The following is a 17,805-nucleotide window of genomic DNA, read 5'->3' on the forward strand; positions in this document are numbered from 1 at the left end:
CACCTAGACAAATACACATAGAAACTCAATGAAAACTTCTATAAAATGACATTTTTTTTTTCTTGTTAAATTTATTATTTACTTTTTATTTCAAAAATTTATTTACGTGCTAATTGAATTGTCATATAATGATAAAATCTTAATCTTTTACATTTCTTACATAATAAAATTACCTTTTGTCCACGTTTTAATTTGGTCTATATGTTGTTGAGTGAGAATGAAATTGTAATGTTGGATGAAATATAAAACTTTGTTGAAAACATGCTGTGTTTTAACTTTTTAACCTGATTTTAATGTTGAAAACAAAAAATTGTAGTGTTATTCCTTAAAAATTGTCTCAAATAAAACTACACCAACCCAAGCCGTATTGGTTTGGTTTGGTTTGGACGACTTTTTAAAAGCCAACCGAACCAAATCGAATTTCATGACTTTTATGCTCAAAACTGAACCAAACCGCACCGTGAATATCCATAGTCTCAACCTATGTAGAAATTACAAATACATGCTTAACACTCTCTTTGGTCTTAAATATAAACAACAATTCTTGTTTAAATCATTAAATACCTTTTTCTTAAGTCAAAATAACCCACAAAAATTATAGATTCATTAACTAATTGAAAGTGAATTTATTTATTTTTGTTTATATTTAAAACCAGATGGGATAACATTTTTGATAATAATTTTACAAATTAACTTGACCTTTAGATAACATATTTGAGGATTAATTTGGTTGTCTGCTAGACCCCCTAAGGGTCTGTTTGGTTCAACAAAGGGGAGAGATTTCAATGGAGGGGAGAGAAAGGGAGGGGTGAAAAGGGGAAATATTTTAATTAAATGTATGTTTAGTTCAAAAGAGTGGAGGGAAGAAGAGGGAAGGGATTTAAAATTAATTTACAGGTTTACCCTTAAACTCAATCAAAGAAGGATAATAGGGCAACATAACAATAACGATGTAATCGATAACAACACGATGTAATAACATGATGTAGACGATGATAACAATAGTGTTGGAAGAGTGGTTTTTACAGGTAACAAATTAGAGTGATAGATAACCTAATAATAAAAGTTGTCACAAGGATAATATAATCAAATAATAATAATAATAATAAAAGTTGTTACAAAATAATATAACCTAATAATAATAAAAGTTGTTACAACCTTACACGGATAATATATAACCTAATAATAATAAATGTTGTTACAAAGATAATATTGAGATTTTAAATTAATCTACGGATAATTTTGATAGTGCAATAAAATTTGAAAGAGATAATTTCCTCTCCCCTCCAAAAAACTCCAATTTGAGGGGAAGCAAAAAGTGAGTCTTGAAGGGATTTTGTTCCCCCTCCCCTCCCATTCCCTTCTAAAAATTGAACCAAACACGCAAAATTAAAAATATTCTCTCCCTTCCCCTTCAAAACTCTCGAATCAAATTAACCCTACGAGAGAGATGAACACAAATTAGAGAAGGAGGGAGAAAGAGAGAATGAAAGAAAGAAGATGATCCAAATACCTTGTATACTTAGAGATGAAAATGACAATTTAATATATTTTTGTTTTTGTTTTGGGGACTGCTTTTTTAATTTTATATTACTGTTTGCTCTTTTTAATATGTTTATGTGTATAGACTATGAATATTAGCTTTGTGAAATTTTAATTAAAATTACAGATATAAATATTTAATATACTAATCTTTTTAATGCAGATAATATAATAATAATTATTTTTTGTTACAATATAATAATATAGATATAAAAATGAAGAGTATTTTGTACCAAAAAAAAAAATAAAAAAAAATGAAGAGTATAAGATGAGATATAGTAGTCTATCTATCTACTGAAACCAAAAACCTTATCTCTAGTTAGTTTTTGCATCAGTTTTGTATAATTTGTATATCTTTTCAATTCAATTCATTTCATTTCATTCATGTTCCTCTCACTGTGAAACATCATCTTCATATTCAATGGCTGCTTCACCTTCTTCAGCACTCAATTCTCTCTCCTCTCTCTCTTTCCGATCCTCTTCTTCCTCCTCATGTTTCTCTCTCCTCCCCACAACCCACAAACTCACATTCCCACTTACTAAAACCCCATTCACTCTCTCCACAATTTCCTTCACCGTCAAAGCAATTCCCACCTCCGATGAATTCGACATCACCATCCCAGAAGAAGACCTTCCCTTCAACCCACCGGAAATCCCGGAAGGCTTCATTCCACCACCTTCCATAGACGACGGCCCAGACGAAGACGAAGATGAAATCGCCGCCGCATATGAAGAGCTATACGGTGTTGCGTACAGTGGTGTTAGTGTGCTTGGAAATGATATAAATGTGATGGATAAGAAGGCGAGGAAAGATACCGGATTCGGTTCGGGTGTAAAGAAGGAAAAGATAAGAGATGGGTTGGAAGAAAGAGTTATTCAAGTTAGGAGGGTTACTAAGGTTGTTAAAGGAGGGAAACAAATGAGGTTTAGGGCTATTGTTGTTGTTGGTGATAAGCAAGGAAGAGTTGGTGTTGGTGTTGGGAAAGCTAAGGAAGTTGTTTCTGCTGTTCAGAAATCTGCTATTAATGCTAGGAGGAATCTTATTAGAGTTCCTATGACTAAGTACTTGACTTTTCCTCATAGGTAACTTTCTCTAACTTTCATTCATTTTATCATTTTTTTTTTTAATTAAACTTCATTTCACAATATAATCAGGCTTCATTCTAATATTATCATGTGTCTCACATTGTCAAATTGTCAGCATTGCATTATGTCATGACAGATTCTGTGCCAGGTGCCATAGGCAGCAGCGACTATCTTATCATTATCACTATGTTTCCGACTTTCTGCTATAGGCCGCAATGCCCTTTTAATATGGTGAATTTTTGTCTGGCCTCCATGTAAATATGACATTGTGGCCTATATAGTAGAATCTGCTTTGTGGATTATTCACTTATGCTGAAATTATACGTTGACATGTGACTACCCGTATGCTCTATGTAAAAATGAGAAACGAATATGAAATAGGTTGAAATATGGACATTCAATTTGCTATTAGCATCGTAAGATTTTACTGGCCTTCATTTGAACATTTGATGGATTGAAGTCCCCTTCTCCCCGAGGGATACCAGAGCTGAATATATAGTATTCGATTGAGGTTGTAGTTGGATCATGCATTTTCCACTAGCAATGCCCTTCCATAGATCGCTGCATACGTGTTTGGTGCCTATTTGTGAATGCTTATCGCAGCTGAAAGGGCTCTTACTGATGAATGCCTAAGTAACTTATGGTCACTTAAGCAACCTATTAAGATGTTCCCTGTTAGATTTCCTTAACTCAAATAGGAGCCGAAGAGCAGAGTCTCTTGCTGAGAGATGGAACTTTTATTTCAAAGGAGAAGCATATCAATAACTTCGATTGAGTTCCTCGTGTTCTAAGATGCTAGAATTTTAGTTAGATATGAATTTTGAGTTGCAAATTGCCACTAATTTTATGTCGTATATAATGTTTTTTCCAGAGCTGATGGAGATTATGGAGCGTCAAAGGTGATGCTTAGACCCGCTTCTCCTGGTACTGGAGTTATTGCAGGTGGGTCTGTGAGAATTGTTCTTGAAATGGCCGGTGTTGAGAATGCTTTGGGGAAACAACTAGGAAGTGACAATGCACTCAACAATGCCAGAGCAACTATAGCTGCCGTGCAGAAAATGAAGCAGTACAGTGAGGTCGCTGAGGAGCGTGGGATCCCTATGGAAGAATTATGGAAGTAGTGAATTTTTTGAAGCCAATGTGATTTTCATACGTCAATCATTGTGATGTAGAACTGGTGTTAGTACCTCAGAAAGTGTTCCAACTGTTGTTGTAAGTTTCTTGGAAGTAAACAACTTCAAAATATTACTTGTTCAACCTGAATCACATTCTTCACTTGCCTGTTTGATCTGTATTTATGACTGTCCAATTTATGCTTGGTTTTGATAAAACTTAGATCATGTTCCTTGTATTTTTGCTTTTAAATTATCTAATTAAATAATGATATGTTGATATGTTTTCGACATTAATAGCCTCCTTTAAAAATATGTCATAGAATGAAAAATTTGTTCTGTGTCATTGTTTGATTTGTAAAATTGATTAGGGTTATAATGAACTTGGTATAAGTTCTGCACTTCCTCACAATATGTGACTCGATTATTCAACACATGAATTGTCGTCTGCTTCTGTAGCCAATTCACATCGAGAAACAAAGACCAGAAGTTTCATACTTATGACATATTTCATTTGATTACATGTCTATAGTAGATGGTGTGAGTTTACAGCAAAAAATAATTCTTTCACTATATGACTAGCTACAAGAAAAAATTTGCATTTACACAAATTTAACTAACAAATCCTGAAAACTGAAGCATGGAACGAAGTTTACACCAAGGAACAAAGACATTAACTGGAACTTCATTTCCATATTTTCACAGTACAGTCGCTGCTACATGATGCAATGAATTCATTTTGAGGACAAGCTGCTAGTCCAGTAATTGTTGCATTAGTATGGGCATGAATATGATATACTTGTCCAGTCTCAGGAATCCACAATTCCATGTTCTGCAATATGCAACAACTTTATTTCTTACATAAAACAACCAAAGACAACAACTTAGAGTTGAAATATTTAAAAACATAAAAGTTTTTCATTTTCAGAGGAATACAACACGTGAAAACAAGAGACTTCAATCCATAAAACAGCACAACAGGATAGTTTAATTACCTGAAATCCACCAATAACTAGTGCATTAGGGTATCTAGGATGGAAGATGATGGACTGAAACCTCTTCCCATTTGATTGATACTCATGTAGGCATTGTCCGCACACCGCAATCGACCAGACACGTGCACAATCTTCAGTGACAGAGGCAATCTTTTGCCCCTTTGCATCCCAACACATTGAAAAAATTTCTTTGTTGTGTCCCTTATAGAGATTATCAATATTTAGTCAGTCATGCTATGTTACACAAACTCATTATTCAATCAATTTATAAGTGAACCTAACCTGAAAACGGTTTTGAACATTCCAAGTCTGAATATCAAGTATGGTGATAGTATTTCCCTTAGCAACTGCCAAAAACTTCCCAGATACAGGCTGGAACCTTATTTGTTGCCCACCTGCCTGAAATTCATTGTTAAGTATATATGGATCATTAATCAGTGAAGTAATTCATGATGAGTTAGAATTACTCACTATAAAGTTTTTCATCCTAACACCCTGAATGAGATCCCATACTTCAATTACATCAAAGCTATCAGATGAACAAAGAAGTCCTTCAAATGGATGGAAGTCTAATGACTTTACCACACCATTGTGCCCAGCAAGATCAAACAACACTGTTCCAGGCTATAAAGGAATGAATGCTCATGTTACAAAAGGAAAGGGAAAATATATGACATGAAAAGAAAGAGACTCTTACTTTGTTTGAATCCCATAATTTTACTGCTTTATCAGAGGAAGAAGTTGCAAATATATTTGTTCCTGGTTGAAATCTAACTTCTGAGATAGGAGCTGAATGTGACTGTGATGTAGTAATACAATCACAGGTATCCATGTAGCATATTAAAGGCTGCATGTCGTTAATCATAAACCAAAATAAGCATTACTACAGAGACAGTAATTAAGAAATTAAAATTGGAAAATATGATCAAATTGATTATTCACCTTCCTCCCAAACCCAGCACTTGCCAAAACCTTTCCATCAGACGAAAAATCGCAGGCCGAAAGCAAGTCAATGCTTCGAAATGCTTGTACAAGAAATTAAACTAAACACAATTAGATTCAACAATATAATTCGTAACATTGATAAATGTTTTCTCAAATACATTTGTAGATAATAGAATTTTACTTGCAAGGGACTGAATAGAATATCCTTCTTGATATATTTGAGGGGTAGTGTCTCTTTTAGAACCAACGTTTAGGGCCTGAATTTTGATTATACATATAAATAAATAGTAAATGACATGTGTTTAATTAATTACACTATATGAATCAAACAAAACCAAAAAGAAACATTAATGAGCATTTAGGCATAATCACCTGATTGGAGGATGGTAGCTTTTTTGGTAGTCTAGGCTTATACATGTCATCATGGAGTTTAACCCAAAATTCATGCAAGAATCCATGTGGATATTGATTAAATTCTGAAAACACAGAAACTTATAATAGTAACAACAGTATGATATAAAGAAATGAATATTACGTAGAAGAAACAATTATATGTGTCGGTGTCGGACACTGACCCTGGACACGTCTAATCCGAGGAGTGTCCGTGCCTCATACGTTATTATATATTTTTGGATAAAACGAATAAAGAGAAAGGGAGTATATATACCAAAGGGAGGTTGTGTAGTAACATGGCCTTCCTTTCTGAAAATTTCAGCAGTATAGGACAATCCACGCTTCTTCAGGTAATCATACATGTACATTCGGAAACTACAGAAAATAAAACGAAGTTTAAGTAACAAAATCAAAGAATAAGGAAAGAATAACATCTAGCATTGTACTCACACATCTTCATGGGAACGTGTAGGGTTCATGAATTAACAGAGTTAGCATGTAGTATCATGCAAAAGAAGAATTAAGAAATATTTTACGTTATTTATTGTTTGTGATGAACGAGGTTTGTGGTGTGTTTGTTGTGATTATTGACTAACTGACCCAACGTGTCTCATTTTTCACTGTTGTTACTTGTACATGAGTAATAAACAAGTAATCAATTTTCTCAACGTGTCTTATTTCTCTCTTTTGTTCCATTTCATTATTTTTTTAATCAAACTAATTATCCTTTAATATATCAAATTTAAATGCAAATTAATTATTATTATATTTTAATAATTGTAACATTTTGCACACAATGTAGATTTCATTCCTGGAACTGAAAGGGATTGAATATGAACCGTGCATTAAGGATCTTGACTTATTTGGATTTTATATTCATTTCATTTCATTTTTTTTTATATTTTTATAGGTTATTTAGCTTCATATTTCATATATATTTGATAGATTGGAGTTTAATATTCATCACCCTTTTAGAGAAAAGACAATTCTTGTGTGAATGTATTAGCAAAGAGAGGAACTACAAGTTCACTGAAGGTATGGTCGAACATAACATTACTTTATTGAAACACCGTACAACTATAATATAGAAAAGCATGAGAAGCCCCAAATTTTTCTTCTGTTACACATGAGTCATTTCCATTTGATTATTACAATTTACATCACAATTTCAGGAACATTTCCATTGAAAAACAAAGACATGTTTTATTTGATTACATCTATACTGGCCTCAATCAACAGCAATTATTTTTTTCCACTACGTGACTAGCTTACAAAACATACACAATTATCTAACAAATCTTAAACACTGAAGTAGTGGAGGAATTTACACCAAATAACAGAGACATTAACTAGAACTTCATTTCCATATCTTCACCACAGAATTACTGCTAGCTGATGCAATATCGAATTCACTTCGCGCTGTAGTAGCTGCTAGTCCAGTAATTAATACATCAGAGGCATCTCCTTTAGTACGTATTTCCCTGGTCTCAACAGTCAACAATTCCAAGCACTGCAATAAGTTGTCCACAGATTATTTACTTACTATTTATGCAACCACCTCGTATACTTTTATAGTTTTAATAGGTTCAACTATGACTGAGTCTAACTGTAACCTCTGTAACATTTACTTAAACGGAGATATAGATGGGACACAACAATCATATAATAGAAGCAGAGGGAAGAGTTTACCTGAAAACCAGCAACAACTAAGACGTCAGGATATCGAGGATGGAATATGATAGACTGAAACCTCTTCCCGTCTGATTGATACTCGAATATGCATTGTCCGTCCGACCAGACACGTACATCATCTTCACTGACAGAGGCAATCATATTCCCAGTGACATCCCAACATATGGAATTTATGTCTTTGACGTGACCCTATTAGGGAACAAGATTCAGACTCATACTGTATTAATACTATATCATGATACACAACTCAAATTTTAATCAATTATATGTCATACGTGAACCTCACCTTAAGAATGTTCTTAACGTCGAAAGACGGAAATTCAAGTATGGCGATAACATTTTGATTAGCTACTGCCAAAAGCTTCCCTGATCCAGGCTGAAATCTCACTAGGCTTCCTGCCTGAAATTCATTTTTATACAAGTCATTGTATTCATGTGATCTATGAGTAGTTGTCATTCAGTTTTGAATACTAAAAGATGAGTGTAAGACTCACAATACAGTGGTTAATCCTGACACGCTGATTGAGATCCCATACTTTAATTACATTACTGGTATCGGACGAGCAAAGAGTTCCTCCTAATGGGTGGAAGTCCAATGATCTAACTTGCGCCTCATGTTCATCAAAACCGGACAACAATGTTCCAGGCTATATATATCATGAAACATCAAAACATAATGAATCAATCCTCAAGTTACAATGGAAGGACTAATGCAGAAGAGTGAGTAGAAGGGGATATGAAAAGAAAGAGACTCACTTTTTTTGCATCCCATAATTTTACTGTTTTATCAGCAGAAGATGTTGCAAATATAGTCGATCCTGGTTGAAATCTAACTTCTAAGATGGTAGATGAATGTGACTTTGACGTAGTAACACAATCGCCAGTGTCGATGTAACAAATGAAAGGCTGTTTAAACCATAATATAAAGATAAATACATTACGCAGACACGTAGTGGAGACAGTAAACAGACGAAATTGGGAAACTTATCGCATTAATTATTCACCTTCCCGCTTTTCCCACAACTTGCTAGAATATTTCCATCCGATGAAAAATCACAGGACAAAAGCTTTTGACTACTTGTAAAACCTTGGTGTTAGAAATAAAAATAAACATCGAATCAACTAAATTTCCATCATTGTCATTTCAAATTGATAACTGAAGCTACTAACAAGATTTTGTGAAGTATATAAATGACAGAATTGTGATGCCAAAGATGCAAAGAATAGAAATTTACTTATAAAGTGTTGAATAGAATATCCATCCCGAATCATTTGAGGGGTATTGTCCATTATAGCACCAATGTTTGGGGCCTGAAAATTGAGTAATATATGACTGCGTTGCACTATATATGAAACTAAGAACCAGTTATTAACATTGAACATTTAGCCATCATATATAACCTGACTCTGACCGGAAGGTCCTGGTATCTGTGGAATAGATTTTATCCATAAATCGTACAACAATCCATGTGGTTGTTTATCAAATTCTGAAAGCACAGTTAAATAAAATTAATCAGTTACAGAAATGAATGAAAAAAATAAAGAAAATATAATAATAATAAGATAAATAAAAGAATATGTAGAACAGTAGAAACTTATGTATCCTTCACAGAACAATTACACACAAGCTAAATTATCCATATTATAAGAAAAATGAATAGTAGTGCAAGGAGTATAATGCAAAGACAGAGAAACGATTCTTGGGAAAAATGAACAAAAAAACCGAGAAGACAAATAATTGTGGTCCACTACCACAAGTGCAGCTACAATATATAAAGATTTTAGAGGTCTCGGCAATGATACTGCCACCGCAATGGCGGTATTATCAGCTACATTTGTATACATTTTTTAGCAATATCAAGATTTGCAATGTAGAAACAGTTCCTGGGTAAAATGGCTAAAGAAAAAACTAGCAAAAGGATGCAAAAGCATACGTACCGGGTGGAGTTTGTCCATTAATTCGAGCTTCACTTTGAAACACCTCAGCAGTGTTTGACAGTCCTCTCTTTTTGAAGTAATCATGCAATAAGGTATCAAGACTACACAGAACAGACGATAAATTATATGGATAAGATTAAGAAGCATTTTAAGAAAGAAAATAAAAGAAAGCAGCGCAAGAAAAGTGATAGAACATGCATGCAGCATTGTACTCACAGTTCATTTTTGGGATTTTTCGGGTCCAGATATGGATTGTTCATCTTTGATAAAGGAAGATGAACAAGATTAATGGAAAGGTGGGGAACTAAGGTGGAATTAATAGTGAGTTTGTTAGAACAAGACTTCACAAGAAACTGATATCTTTATTCAATGAATCAATTAACTTTGATTACAAGTGATTACTTATATACTTGATTAGTATAACCAACTATAAAAACTGACAAAACAGAAATTCTAACTGTCTAACAAACTAAGAGAAGCTGAAAAATTCCAAAGGCCCATAAACAATAGAGACTTAAGGCCCAAATAAGAAATGCTAAATGTTAAAGCTTCTTTATTTTTCATCGTATATATTTTCATCGTTGAATGCTTAATATAAAATTCAGAGAAGATAGAGCAACTAAGCATATAAATTATGGTGGTAGAATGCATTTGACCCAATTTTTTCATTGCTTCTTTATTTTTTTGTATCTGTTTTAATTTATTAATTTTTTTTGTTTATTTCTTAAATTTTGTTTAATGGGTTCAGATCCATGGTTTGTTGTTGGGATTAGCCTTAGCATTAATTAGTTCTATACCATTAATATATTTCCTTTTTATTTATTATTTTATATATCATCCAGAAATTTTGAAAAATTATATTTGATCATTACCAATCCAACTTTAATCAATTCTTTGATTACACTTTACACTGAATTACAAACATTATATAGCACAATGCTGCGACGTAACAGAAACATAGCCGATTTTCCTGCAGTCGAGAATCCCGCAATCACACAATCATAATTTACAAACATGGTGGTCTATAGAATACAATATAATCTATCTGGTAAGTCCAGGTCAAACTAATAGAACACTTTGGTAATTTTGAATAAAACTACTTTTTAGGAATTGTGGAAAGTTGAGAGAATGAATAATAAGATTTTTTTTTTTGTATTCATTAGGATCACTACTTACTTTCTACTTATACAAAGAGAAATCACAACTAACTTCTCAAAACTAACTCGTAACTTGTTATTGAAGTAACCTAACTAACAAACTAACTTGTTTCTTACCACACAAGTTACAATAATAATCACAATAACTAATAAGCTAATTTGAAATGCAATGACCAATACACCTTATTTCAAACTAGTTAAAAAGTGCTACTCTTCAATGGCTTTGTCAGCAAGTCCGCCACTTGCAATTCTGTCATGCAATACTCTAGCTCAAGTTTCTCTCCATTCACCCGATCCTTTAGAAAGTGAAATCTCGTTTCTATATGTGTATTCCTACAAGTTCAGCTCATACATTAACATGATCGACCATTGAGCTTGACAAGCAACTATTGAAGTTGCAATATACTCTTTCTATCACATTTGACACCACTCCAATCTGAATCATATTATCCTTACACTGATACACCTCTTGTTTCTGGTTGTTTTGATTCTTCCTTTGACATACTAAATGAGATGTTACAGGAATCTCCAGTCTCCATGAACCTACTGATCAGTCCTACTCCATATGCTATATCAAGCCTAGTATGACACACAAATCTCAATGATTCAATTATTTTAATCACTATTGAACCTCTTCAGTAGATCTCTTGCATATTTTCTTTTGTCATTTACAAACTCCATTCCTATAAAGTAGGATAGGGCTCCAAGTTTAGGTATCTCAAATTCCTGTATATATCATGCTCCTTCTGAAGTAATTCATTATTTTTAATCAAATTAATATACCAAATTTAAATGTAAACTAATTATCTTATAATAAATTGCAAGATTTTGCACATTGGTAATTTTTTCTCTTATGCGTTATGCACTCATTCACATCATACATAATGTAGTGTATATTTTATTCGTGGAACTAGAAGGGATGGAAAATGAATCATGCGTTAATGACCTTGGCTTATTTGTTAAATTTGGATTTTATATTAATATAACTTTTTTTTACATTTTTATAGGTACTTTAGCTTGACATTTCGTATATATTTGTGAGATTGGAGTTTTGATATTCATCACACTTTTAGAGAGAAACAATTCTTGTGTGAACCTATTATCAATGAGAGGAACAACATTTACTTGGATATAAGCAGAATAATTTGGATTCTGAATAATGCTTCTCCAAATATTGTAGTTTTGTTCCTGCAGTTGGTTGTGCAAGCGGAGCTTATGAAATAAGACTGCAATTCGATTCTGGCATAACACATTCTTGAGGAGAGATGACGAAAATTGTTAAAATTTCATTGTTAAATATTTGATTTGTTCATATTTTAAGAGTCAGTTATGTTTTAATGAGCAAAATGATAACAAGAGCCAAGAGAGGAGACATAACAGAAAGGAATTGATTCAATTCGGTATTAAGACTATGTTATAGTTTGTTGTAGGATTCATATAAAATTGGGATGCGAACTAACCAACATATATCTACAGACCATTATGCTGCTTTTCCAATGTAATGATATCCTCACACAAAAATGGTTCATCCTTATAGGGAAAACTATTGAAAGTGAAGACAGTAATTCACTTTCATTTAAATTTGTCTGAAATCATATCAATTTCTTCAAAAAGTTATACAATATGCATCAATCTTATAAAAACTTGTTTCCTTTTGGAAATCTAATTTTGTATGCAGATTTCTTCATTCGTTTTTATATCTACTAAATGTTTAGGGAAGGTATGATAAATTATAACGTTACTTATTGAAGATAACGTTCCTATAATATAGAAAACGTGATGAGAAGCCCTTAATCTTTATTTTGTTACTATACATGCAGTACATTTCCATTTGATTATTACATCGTAATTTCATGAACATTTCCATCGAGAAACAAAGACATGTTTTATTTGATTACGTCTATACTGGCCTCAATCAACAGTAAAACTCTTTTCATCGTAATTTGTACATATAAACAAAGATTATCCAACAAATCTTAAAAACTGAAGTAGTGGAGGAATTTACACCATAGCACAGAGACATTAACTAGAATTTCATTTCCATAGCTTCACCATAGAATCAGTGCTAGCGGATGCAATATGGAATTCACTTTGCGCCGTTGAAGCTGCTAGTCCAGTAATTGATATATCAGAGGCACTTCCTTTATTAAATCTTTGCCCGTTCTCAATAATCAACCATTCCAAGCACTGCAATAAGTTGTCCGAAGATTATTTACTTAATATTATGCAATAACTTCTGTACTTGTTACATAAGCATCAAAGGGAACAACTTTAAGCTGAAATTCTCATGATTTTTGTTTTCTTTTTTTCAAAGGAACCAGTTGGAAATCTATATTCTTATGAGCTTCATAAATAGATACCAGAAATGGTTCATTAGGGATAATGGAAACCCTAATTAGCCAACAAATAAAGAAACCTTGGTTTTGGTTCAACTATGACTGAGTCTAAGTGTAACCTCTGTAACAGTTACTTAAATGGAGATATAGATGGCACACACGATCATAATAGTAGCAGAGGAAAGTATTTACCTGAAAACCACCAATAACTAAGACGCCAGGGTATCGAGGATGGAATATGACAGACTGAAACCTGTTCCCATTTGATGGATACTTATACATGCATTGTTTCACCATAAAAACCGACCAAACACGTACATCATCTTCAGTGACAGAGGCAATCATTTTACCAGTGACATCCCAACACATGGAATAGATGTCTTTGGTGTGTCCCTAATAGGGAACGAGATTCAGAGTTTCAGACAGAATTGTGCAGTAATACTAGTGCCATGATTCACAACTTATATACGATATTTGAAACTCACCTGAAGATTGATCCGAACATTGGGATCCTTTAAATCATGTATGGTGATAACATTTTGATTAGCAACTGCCAAATGCCTCCCAGATCCAGGCTGAAATCTCACTAGGCTTCCACCTGCCTGCAATTCATTTTTATACAAGTCATTGTACTTAAGTGACCTGTGGTGAGTACTTGTTTGTTATTCAGTTTTGAATAGTAAAAGATGAGTGACCTGCAATTCTTTAATCGTGGCATGCTGTTTAAGATCCCATACTTTAATTACATTGCTATCAGATGAGCAAATAATTTCTTCTGTTGGGTGGAAGTCCAATGATCTTACTTTTCCATTATGTACAACATAATTGAACAATGCTCTCTCAGGCTATACATAAAAAATATATCTAGTGAAACATCAAACGGCAAATTACAAAGGAAGAACTGATGCAGAAGAGGGAGTTGAAGGGGATACTCACTTTTTTTGCATCCCATAGTTTTACTGTTCCATCACGAGAAGTTGTTGCAAATCTAGTTGATTTTGGTTGAAATCTAACTTCTAAGATGATATCTAAATCTGACTCTAATGCAGTAACAGAAGCACGACTTTCCACGTAGCAAATGAAAGGCTATATAAACCACAATATATGGATAAATACATTGGATAGACACATAGAAAAAGTGACAGTAAACAAATGGAAGCGGAAAATTTATCGCATTGATTATTCACCTTCGCCCCATTCTCATCACTTGCCCCAATCCCACCACTTGCTATAATCTTTCCATCAGATGAAAAATCGCAGGACATAAGCTTCTGATTGCTTAGAAAACCTTGTGTAAGAAATAAAAATAAACATTGAATAACTTAATTTCATAACTGAAGTTACGAATTGCAATATAGTTGGCAAGATACTAACAAGGATTTTGTGAAGTTTATGAAATGACAGAATTGTGATGCCAACGATGTAAAGAATAGAAACTTACTTGCATGGTGTTGAATAGAATATTTATCCCGAATTATTTGAGGGGTATTGTCCATTGTAGCACCAACTTTTGGGGCCTGAAAATTAAGTAATATATGAGTGTGTTGCGCTATGAATGAAACCAAGAACCATTGATTAACATTGAACATTTAGCCATTATATATAACCTGACTCTCACTGGAAGTTCCATAGTTTAAATTCCAGAAGTCGCACAACAATCCATGTGGTTGTTTATCAAATTCTGAAAGCACAGTTAAATAAAACTAATCAGTCACATAAATGAATGAGAAAAAGAAAGAAAATATAATACCAAGATAAAGAAAAGAATATGTAGAATCACACAAAAGCTCAATTATCCATATTATAAGGCAAATGAATAGTATAATGCAAGGAGCATCAAAGAAGAAACAGTTTTTGGGTAAAATGAATAAAGAAAAATTAGCAAAAGGGTGCAAAATTAAGCATACCAGGGAGAATATGTCCGGAAACTCGAGCTTCATTTTTGAAAATCTTAGCAGTGTTTGACAATCCCTTCTTCTTGAAGTAATCACACAGAAAGTTTTGAAAACTACAAAGAACACACAGGATTCGTATTACGAAAGAAAATGAAAGAAAGCAATTCAAGAAAAAGGAAAGAACATGCATGCATGCAGCATTGTACTCTACTCACAGTTCTTCTTTGGGATTTTTTGAATCCATGTTAAAGGAAATGGTTCTTGCACTTAGATGAAGAAGATGATTAATGAAAGAAAATGAAAGGAGAGAAAGTGAAGTACTGCAAGACAATAGCGAGTGACCATGCAGAGTCATGCATAACAAGAAAATCTTTTCATTTTTATACTGTGGCGGTTAAGTGTGTGGTTAGTTTTTTTTTGTTGGTTTGTTTTTGGATTGTCACATATATAATTCACAATTCCCGTTGGTACGCCTTATAAGTACTAGTTTATTGGAAGCAACATGAAAAGAATCCGGTACATAGGAAGATATAGAACTTCGGTTCGTGTCGGTTTGTCGTACCAGTATTACCTAATTAAGTAAAGTAAGTTATCAATACATTTTTAATAAAAAGATTATTTTTTACTAGAATTTTGAAACAAAACTTAAAATTAAAAAGAAATCACTAAGGGTTTCTTTGGATTGAGGGTTTAGGAGGAGAAGTTTCTTTTTTAAATTACGGACTATATAACATGTTTTTCTAAAATAAATTAAGTGTGATTGAAGTATTATATGATTATTTATCATGTTAATACGTTAACTTTTAAAAAAATATTCTTGAGTGTCCATAATTTAAAATTGAAAAGTAAACCCTCCCCTCCCTACCTCTCCTAAACCCTCCATCCAAAACACACTAAATATTTAGATCCAATGGAAGTCTTTTTCAAGTGCTCAACTCTATCTCTGCTCCGATACTAAAAACCTATTATTATTTAATTAATCGTGCAAGAAATCGTAAGATTGTGATACTTAGGAGACCAAAACTGCAAATCGGTATAAGATTAGTGTCCAAAGGCTGTACCCAAACTTATGGCGTAGATTATCAAGAAGCCTTTTCATTTGTAGCTAAGTTAAACATTGTTAGAGTCACCATTTTTACCAAACCTTTTCACTTGTACACAATATTAAAAAGTCAAATTTTTACCAACCTTTAATTTCGACCAAAATTTTGATGATGTGGAAATAGTTTAAGTGATGTGGAATTAAATATTATGTCTACATGGAATCTAGTCAACATTTATAATTTTTAAATGACCGACATAGTTTGTAAATTTCTGAAATTGGAGAGGAACAAACACCACCTCGGCACATTTGTTCAACAAGCTCTTATCATCAAAGGTCAGACTCAAACGATACAATGTCGTTGTTTCGCTCTGTTCTTAACTGGAGTTGAATTCCATTGGGTCAATTGGGTTTTACATTTTCAGTTGTTGAAAAAAATCTCAATTGAGGTTTCGAGTTAGATGTGAAAACTCGAAACCAACATATATGGACAATTATGCAGTTATACTATTGTGTAGCACTAATATATATGTGATAGTTTAGAGTGCATAATTGTTTCATGTGCAAGAATCTTTTTCAATTAGTTGCATAAAGTGCACGATTGTCATTTAAAATAAGAAGCATAGAGAATTCTCAGGAACAATAGACAAAATCCCCTTCCTTCATGCAACTTTTGTGTTTTAGCTTTTAGTCACAAGGCTTTGTAATAAATACACTACAAAGAATTACACATAGCAAAAGATTCTAATCCATTATGTATTTTGTCGCTAAAACATTCAAAGGTGGAACTTATCATCAATTTCTGTTACCAAAACTTGATTTATTCTGTTTATGCAAATAACCTACTTAGTTTCTCACTCAAACAAAATTAGAAGACTAAGACAAATGTAAAAGGTAATAATTGATAATCTAAACTCTATATATATGTTGTAAGCAAATTGCTCAATAATTCATGATGATATTTTAACTAAACAACTTCCAATTAAGGAAAATTACATGATAACATCAAGGGTATTCATCCCACACAAAAACCATAATATCATTCAAAATCATTAAAAAGATATAAACCAAGACGAGACACTAATTGGATTCATCTTCAAAATCATCACTTGCAAGCTCGTTCAAATCAAAATTCTTCACAACTTTTGACCCGATTTCAGTTTCAGCTTCATTAATCTTCTTCTCTTCATTATCTTCAAAATCATCACTTGGAAGCTCGTTCAAATCCATATTGTTTGGAATTTTTTGCCTTTTAGCGCCGCTGTGATTCACATCGATATTGGCAGTTGATCCTTCATAACCCTCGCGAGATATATGCAACAGAGTTTCAGCAACAGTAACTTCATCATCATCATCATCAATATCCATATATCTTTTTCTCCAGAGCGCCTGCCGTTTCTTGGGCGGTAGAAACTGATCATCAATGGAAGATGGGAGCGCATGCCGTTTCTTGGGTGGTAGAAACTGATCATCAATGGAAGACGGTGCTGTAGTTGGTGTGTTAGTAATACCGTTTTGAGAGTGACACCTCTTATGTTCATCCAATGCTTTGTTAGAAGTAAAAACCTTGTTGCAAACATCACATGAGTGTTTATTTTGTTTTCCAACATAATTGTTATTATGAGTAGGAACAGAATAAGAAAAAAACCATGCAATCTTTTGTTTTCCAGCA

At 33.1% G+C, this 17,805-nt stretch overlaps 4 protein-coding genes across 4 annotated transcripts; 1 reads left to right on the plus strand and 3 right to left on the minus strand.

Annotated features, from left to right (window-relative positions):
- The first annotated feature begins 1,843 nt into the window (after window positions 1–1,843).
- Window positions 1,844–4,031, plus strand: LOC25493131 (30S ribosomal protein S5, chloroplastic). Its single transcript, XM_013601550.3, has 2 exons — window positions 1,844–2,625; window positions 3,500–4,031. The coding sequence occupies exons 1-2, from the start codon at window positions 1,964–1,966 to the stop codon at window positions 3,747–3,749; spliced, it is 912 nt and encodes a 303-aa protein (XP_013457004.1). The 5' UTR covers window positions 1,844–1,963; the 3' UTR covers window positions 3,750–4,031.
- Window positions 4,032–4,425: 394 nt separating this feature from the next.
- On the minus strand, window positions 4,426–7,273 carry LOC25493132 (transcriptional corepressor LEUNIG). The gene is made up of 10 exons (XM_024780699.1): window positions 7,233–7,273; window positions 6,348–6,448; window positions 6,053–6,156; window positions 5,862–5,937; window positions 5,678–5,760; window positions 5,457–5,582; window positions 5,207–5,359; window positions 5,018–5,134; window positions 4,736–4,936; window positions 4,426–4,572 (listed from the first exon to the last, which is right to left on the minus strand). The coding sequence occupies exons 1-10, from the start codon at window positions 7,271–7,273 to the stop codon at window positions 4,426–4,428; spliced, it is 1,149 nt and encodes a 382-aa protein (XP_024636467.1).
- Window positions 7,274–7,430: 157 nt separating this feature from the next.
- Window positions 7,431–9,963, minus strand: LOC25493133 (transcriptional corepressor LEUNIG_HOMOLOG). The gene is made up of 10 exons (XM_013601553.2): window positions 9,920–9,963; window positions 9,704–9,804; window positions 9,167–9,252; window positions 9,001–9,076; window positions 8,770–8,852; window positions 8,522–8,671; window positions 8,260–8,412; window positions 8,052–8,165; window positions 7,763–7,954; window positions 7,431–7,583 (listed from the first exon to the last, which is right to left on the minus strand). The coding sequence occupies exons 1-10, from the start codon at window positions 9,961–9,963 to the stop codon at window positions 7,431–7,433; spliced, it is 1,152 nt and encodes a 383-aa protein (XP_013457007.2).
- Window positions 9,964–12,894: 2,931 nt separating this feature from the next.
- Window positions 12,895–15,335, minus strand: LOC25493135 (transcriptional corepressor LEUNIG_HOMOLOG). The gene is made up of 10 exons (XM_013601555.2): window positions 15,307–15,335; window positions 15,104–15,204; window positions 14,804–14,877; window positions 14,638–14,713; window positions 14,384–14,484; window positions 14,133–14,282; window positions 13,892–14,041; window positions 13,682–13,798; window positions 13,389–13,589; window positions 12,895–13,047 (listed from the first exon to the last, which is right to left on the minus strand). The coding sequence occupies exons 1-10, from the start codon at window positions 15,333–15,335 to the stop codon at window positions 12,895–12,897; spliced, it is 1,152 nt and encodes a 383-aa protein (XP_013457009.2).
- Between the last annotated feature and the right edge of the window lie 2,470 nt (window positions 15,336–17,805).

This window comes from Medicago truncatula, chromosome 4 (genome assembly GCF_003473485.1).
Source record: "Medicago truncatula cultivar Jemalong A17 chromosome 4, MtrunA17r5.0-ANR, whole genome shotgun sequence".
NCBI lineage: Eukaryota > Viridiplantae > Streptophyta > Magnoliopsida > Fabales > Fabaceae > Medicago > Medicago truncatula.

Coding starts and splice junctions, on each gene's coding strand:
- LOC25493131 (XM_013601550.3), top strand. CDS start 1,964: ATGGCTGCTTCACCTTCTTCAGCACTCAATTCTCTCTCCTCTCTCTCT. Junction 2,626..3,499: donor TACTTGACTTTTCCTCATAG/GTAACTTTCTCT, acceptor TGTTTTTTCCAG/AGCTGATGGAGATTATGGAG.
- LOC25493132 (XM_024780699.1), bottom strand. CDS start 7,273: ATGTCTTTGTTTTTCAATGGAAATGTTCCTGAAATTGTGAT. Junction 6,157..6,347: donor TACTACACAACCTCCCTTTG/GTATATATACTC, acceptor CTGTGTTTTCAG/AATTTAATCAATATCCACAT. Junction 5,360..5,456: donor CTTCTTCCTCTGATAAAGCA/GTAAAATTATGG, acceptor ATTCCTTTATAG/CCTGGAACAGTGTTGTTTGA.
- LOC25493133 (XM_013601553.2), bottom strand. CDS start 9,963: ATGAACAATCCATATCTGGACCCGAAAAATCCCAAAAATGAACT. Junction 9,805..9,919: donor AAAAATCCCAAAAATGAACT/GTGAGTACAATG, acceptor TGTTCTGTGTAG/TCTTGATACCTTATTGCATG. Junction 8,853..9,000: donor TTCTATTCAACACTTTATAA/GTAAATTTCTAT, acceptor TCTAACACCAAG/GTTTTACAAGTAGTCAAAAG.
- LOC25493135 (XM_013601555.2), bottom strand. CDS start 15,335: ATGGATTCAAAAAATCCCAAAGAAGAACT. Junction 14,878..15,103: donor TTCCGGACATATTCTCCCTG/GTATGCTTAATT, acceptor CTGTGCTTTCAG/AATTTGATAAACAACCACAT. Junction 13,048..13,388: donor TAGTTATTGGTGGTTTTCAG/GTAAATACTTTC, acceptor AACTTATTGCAG/TGCTTGGAATGGTTGATTAT.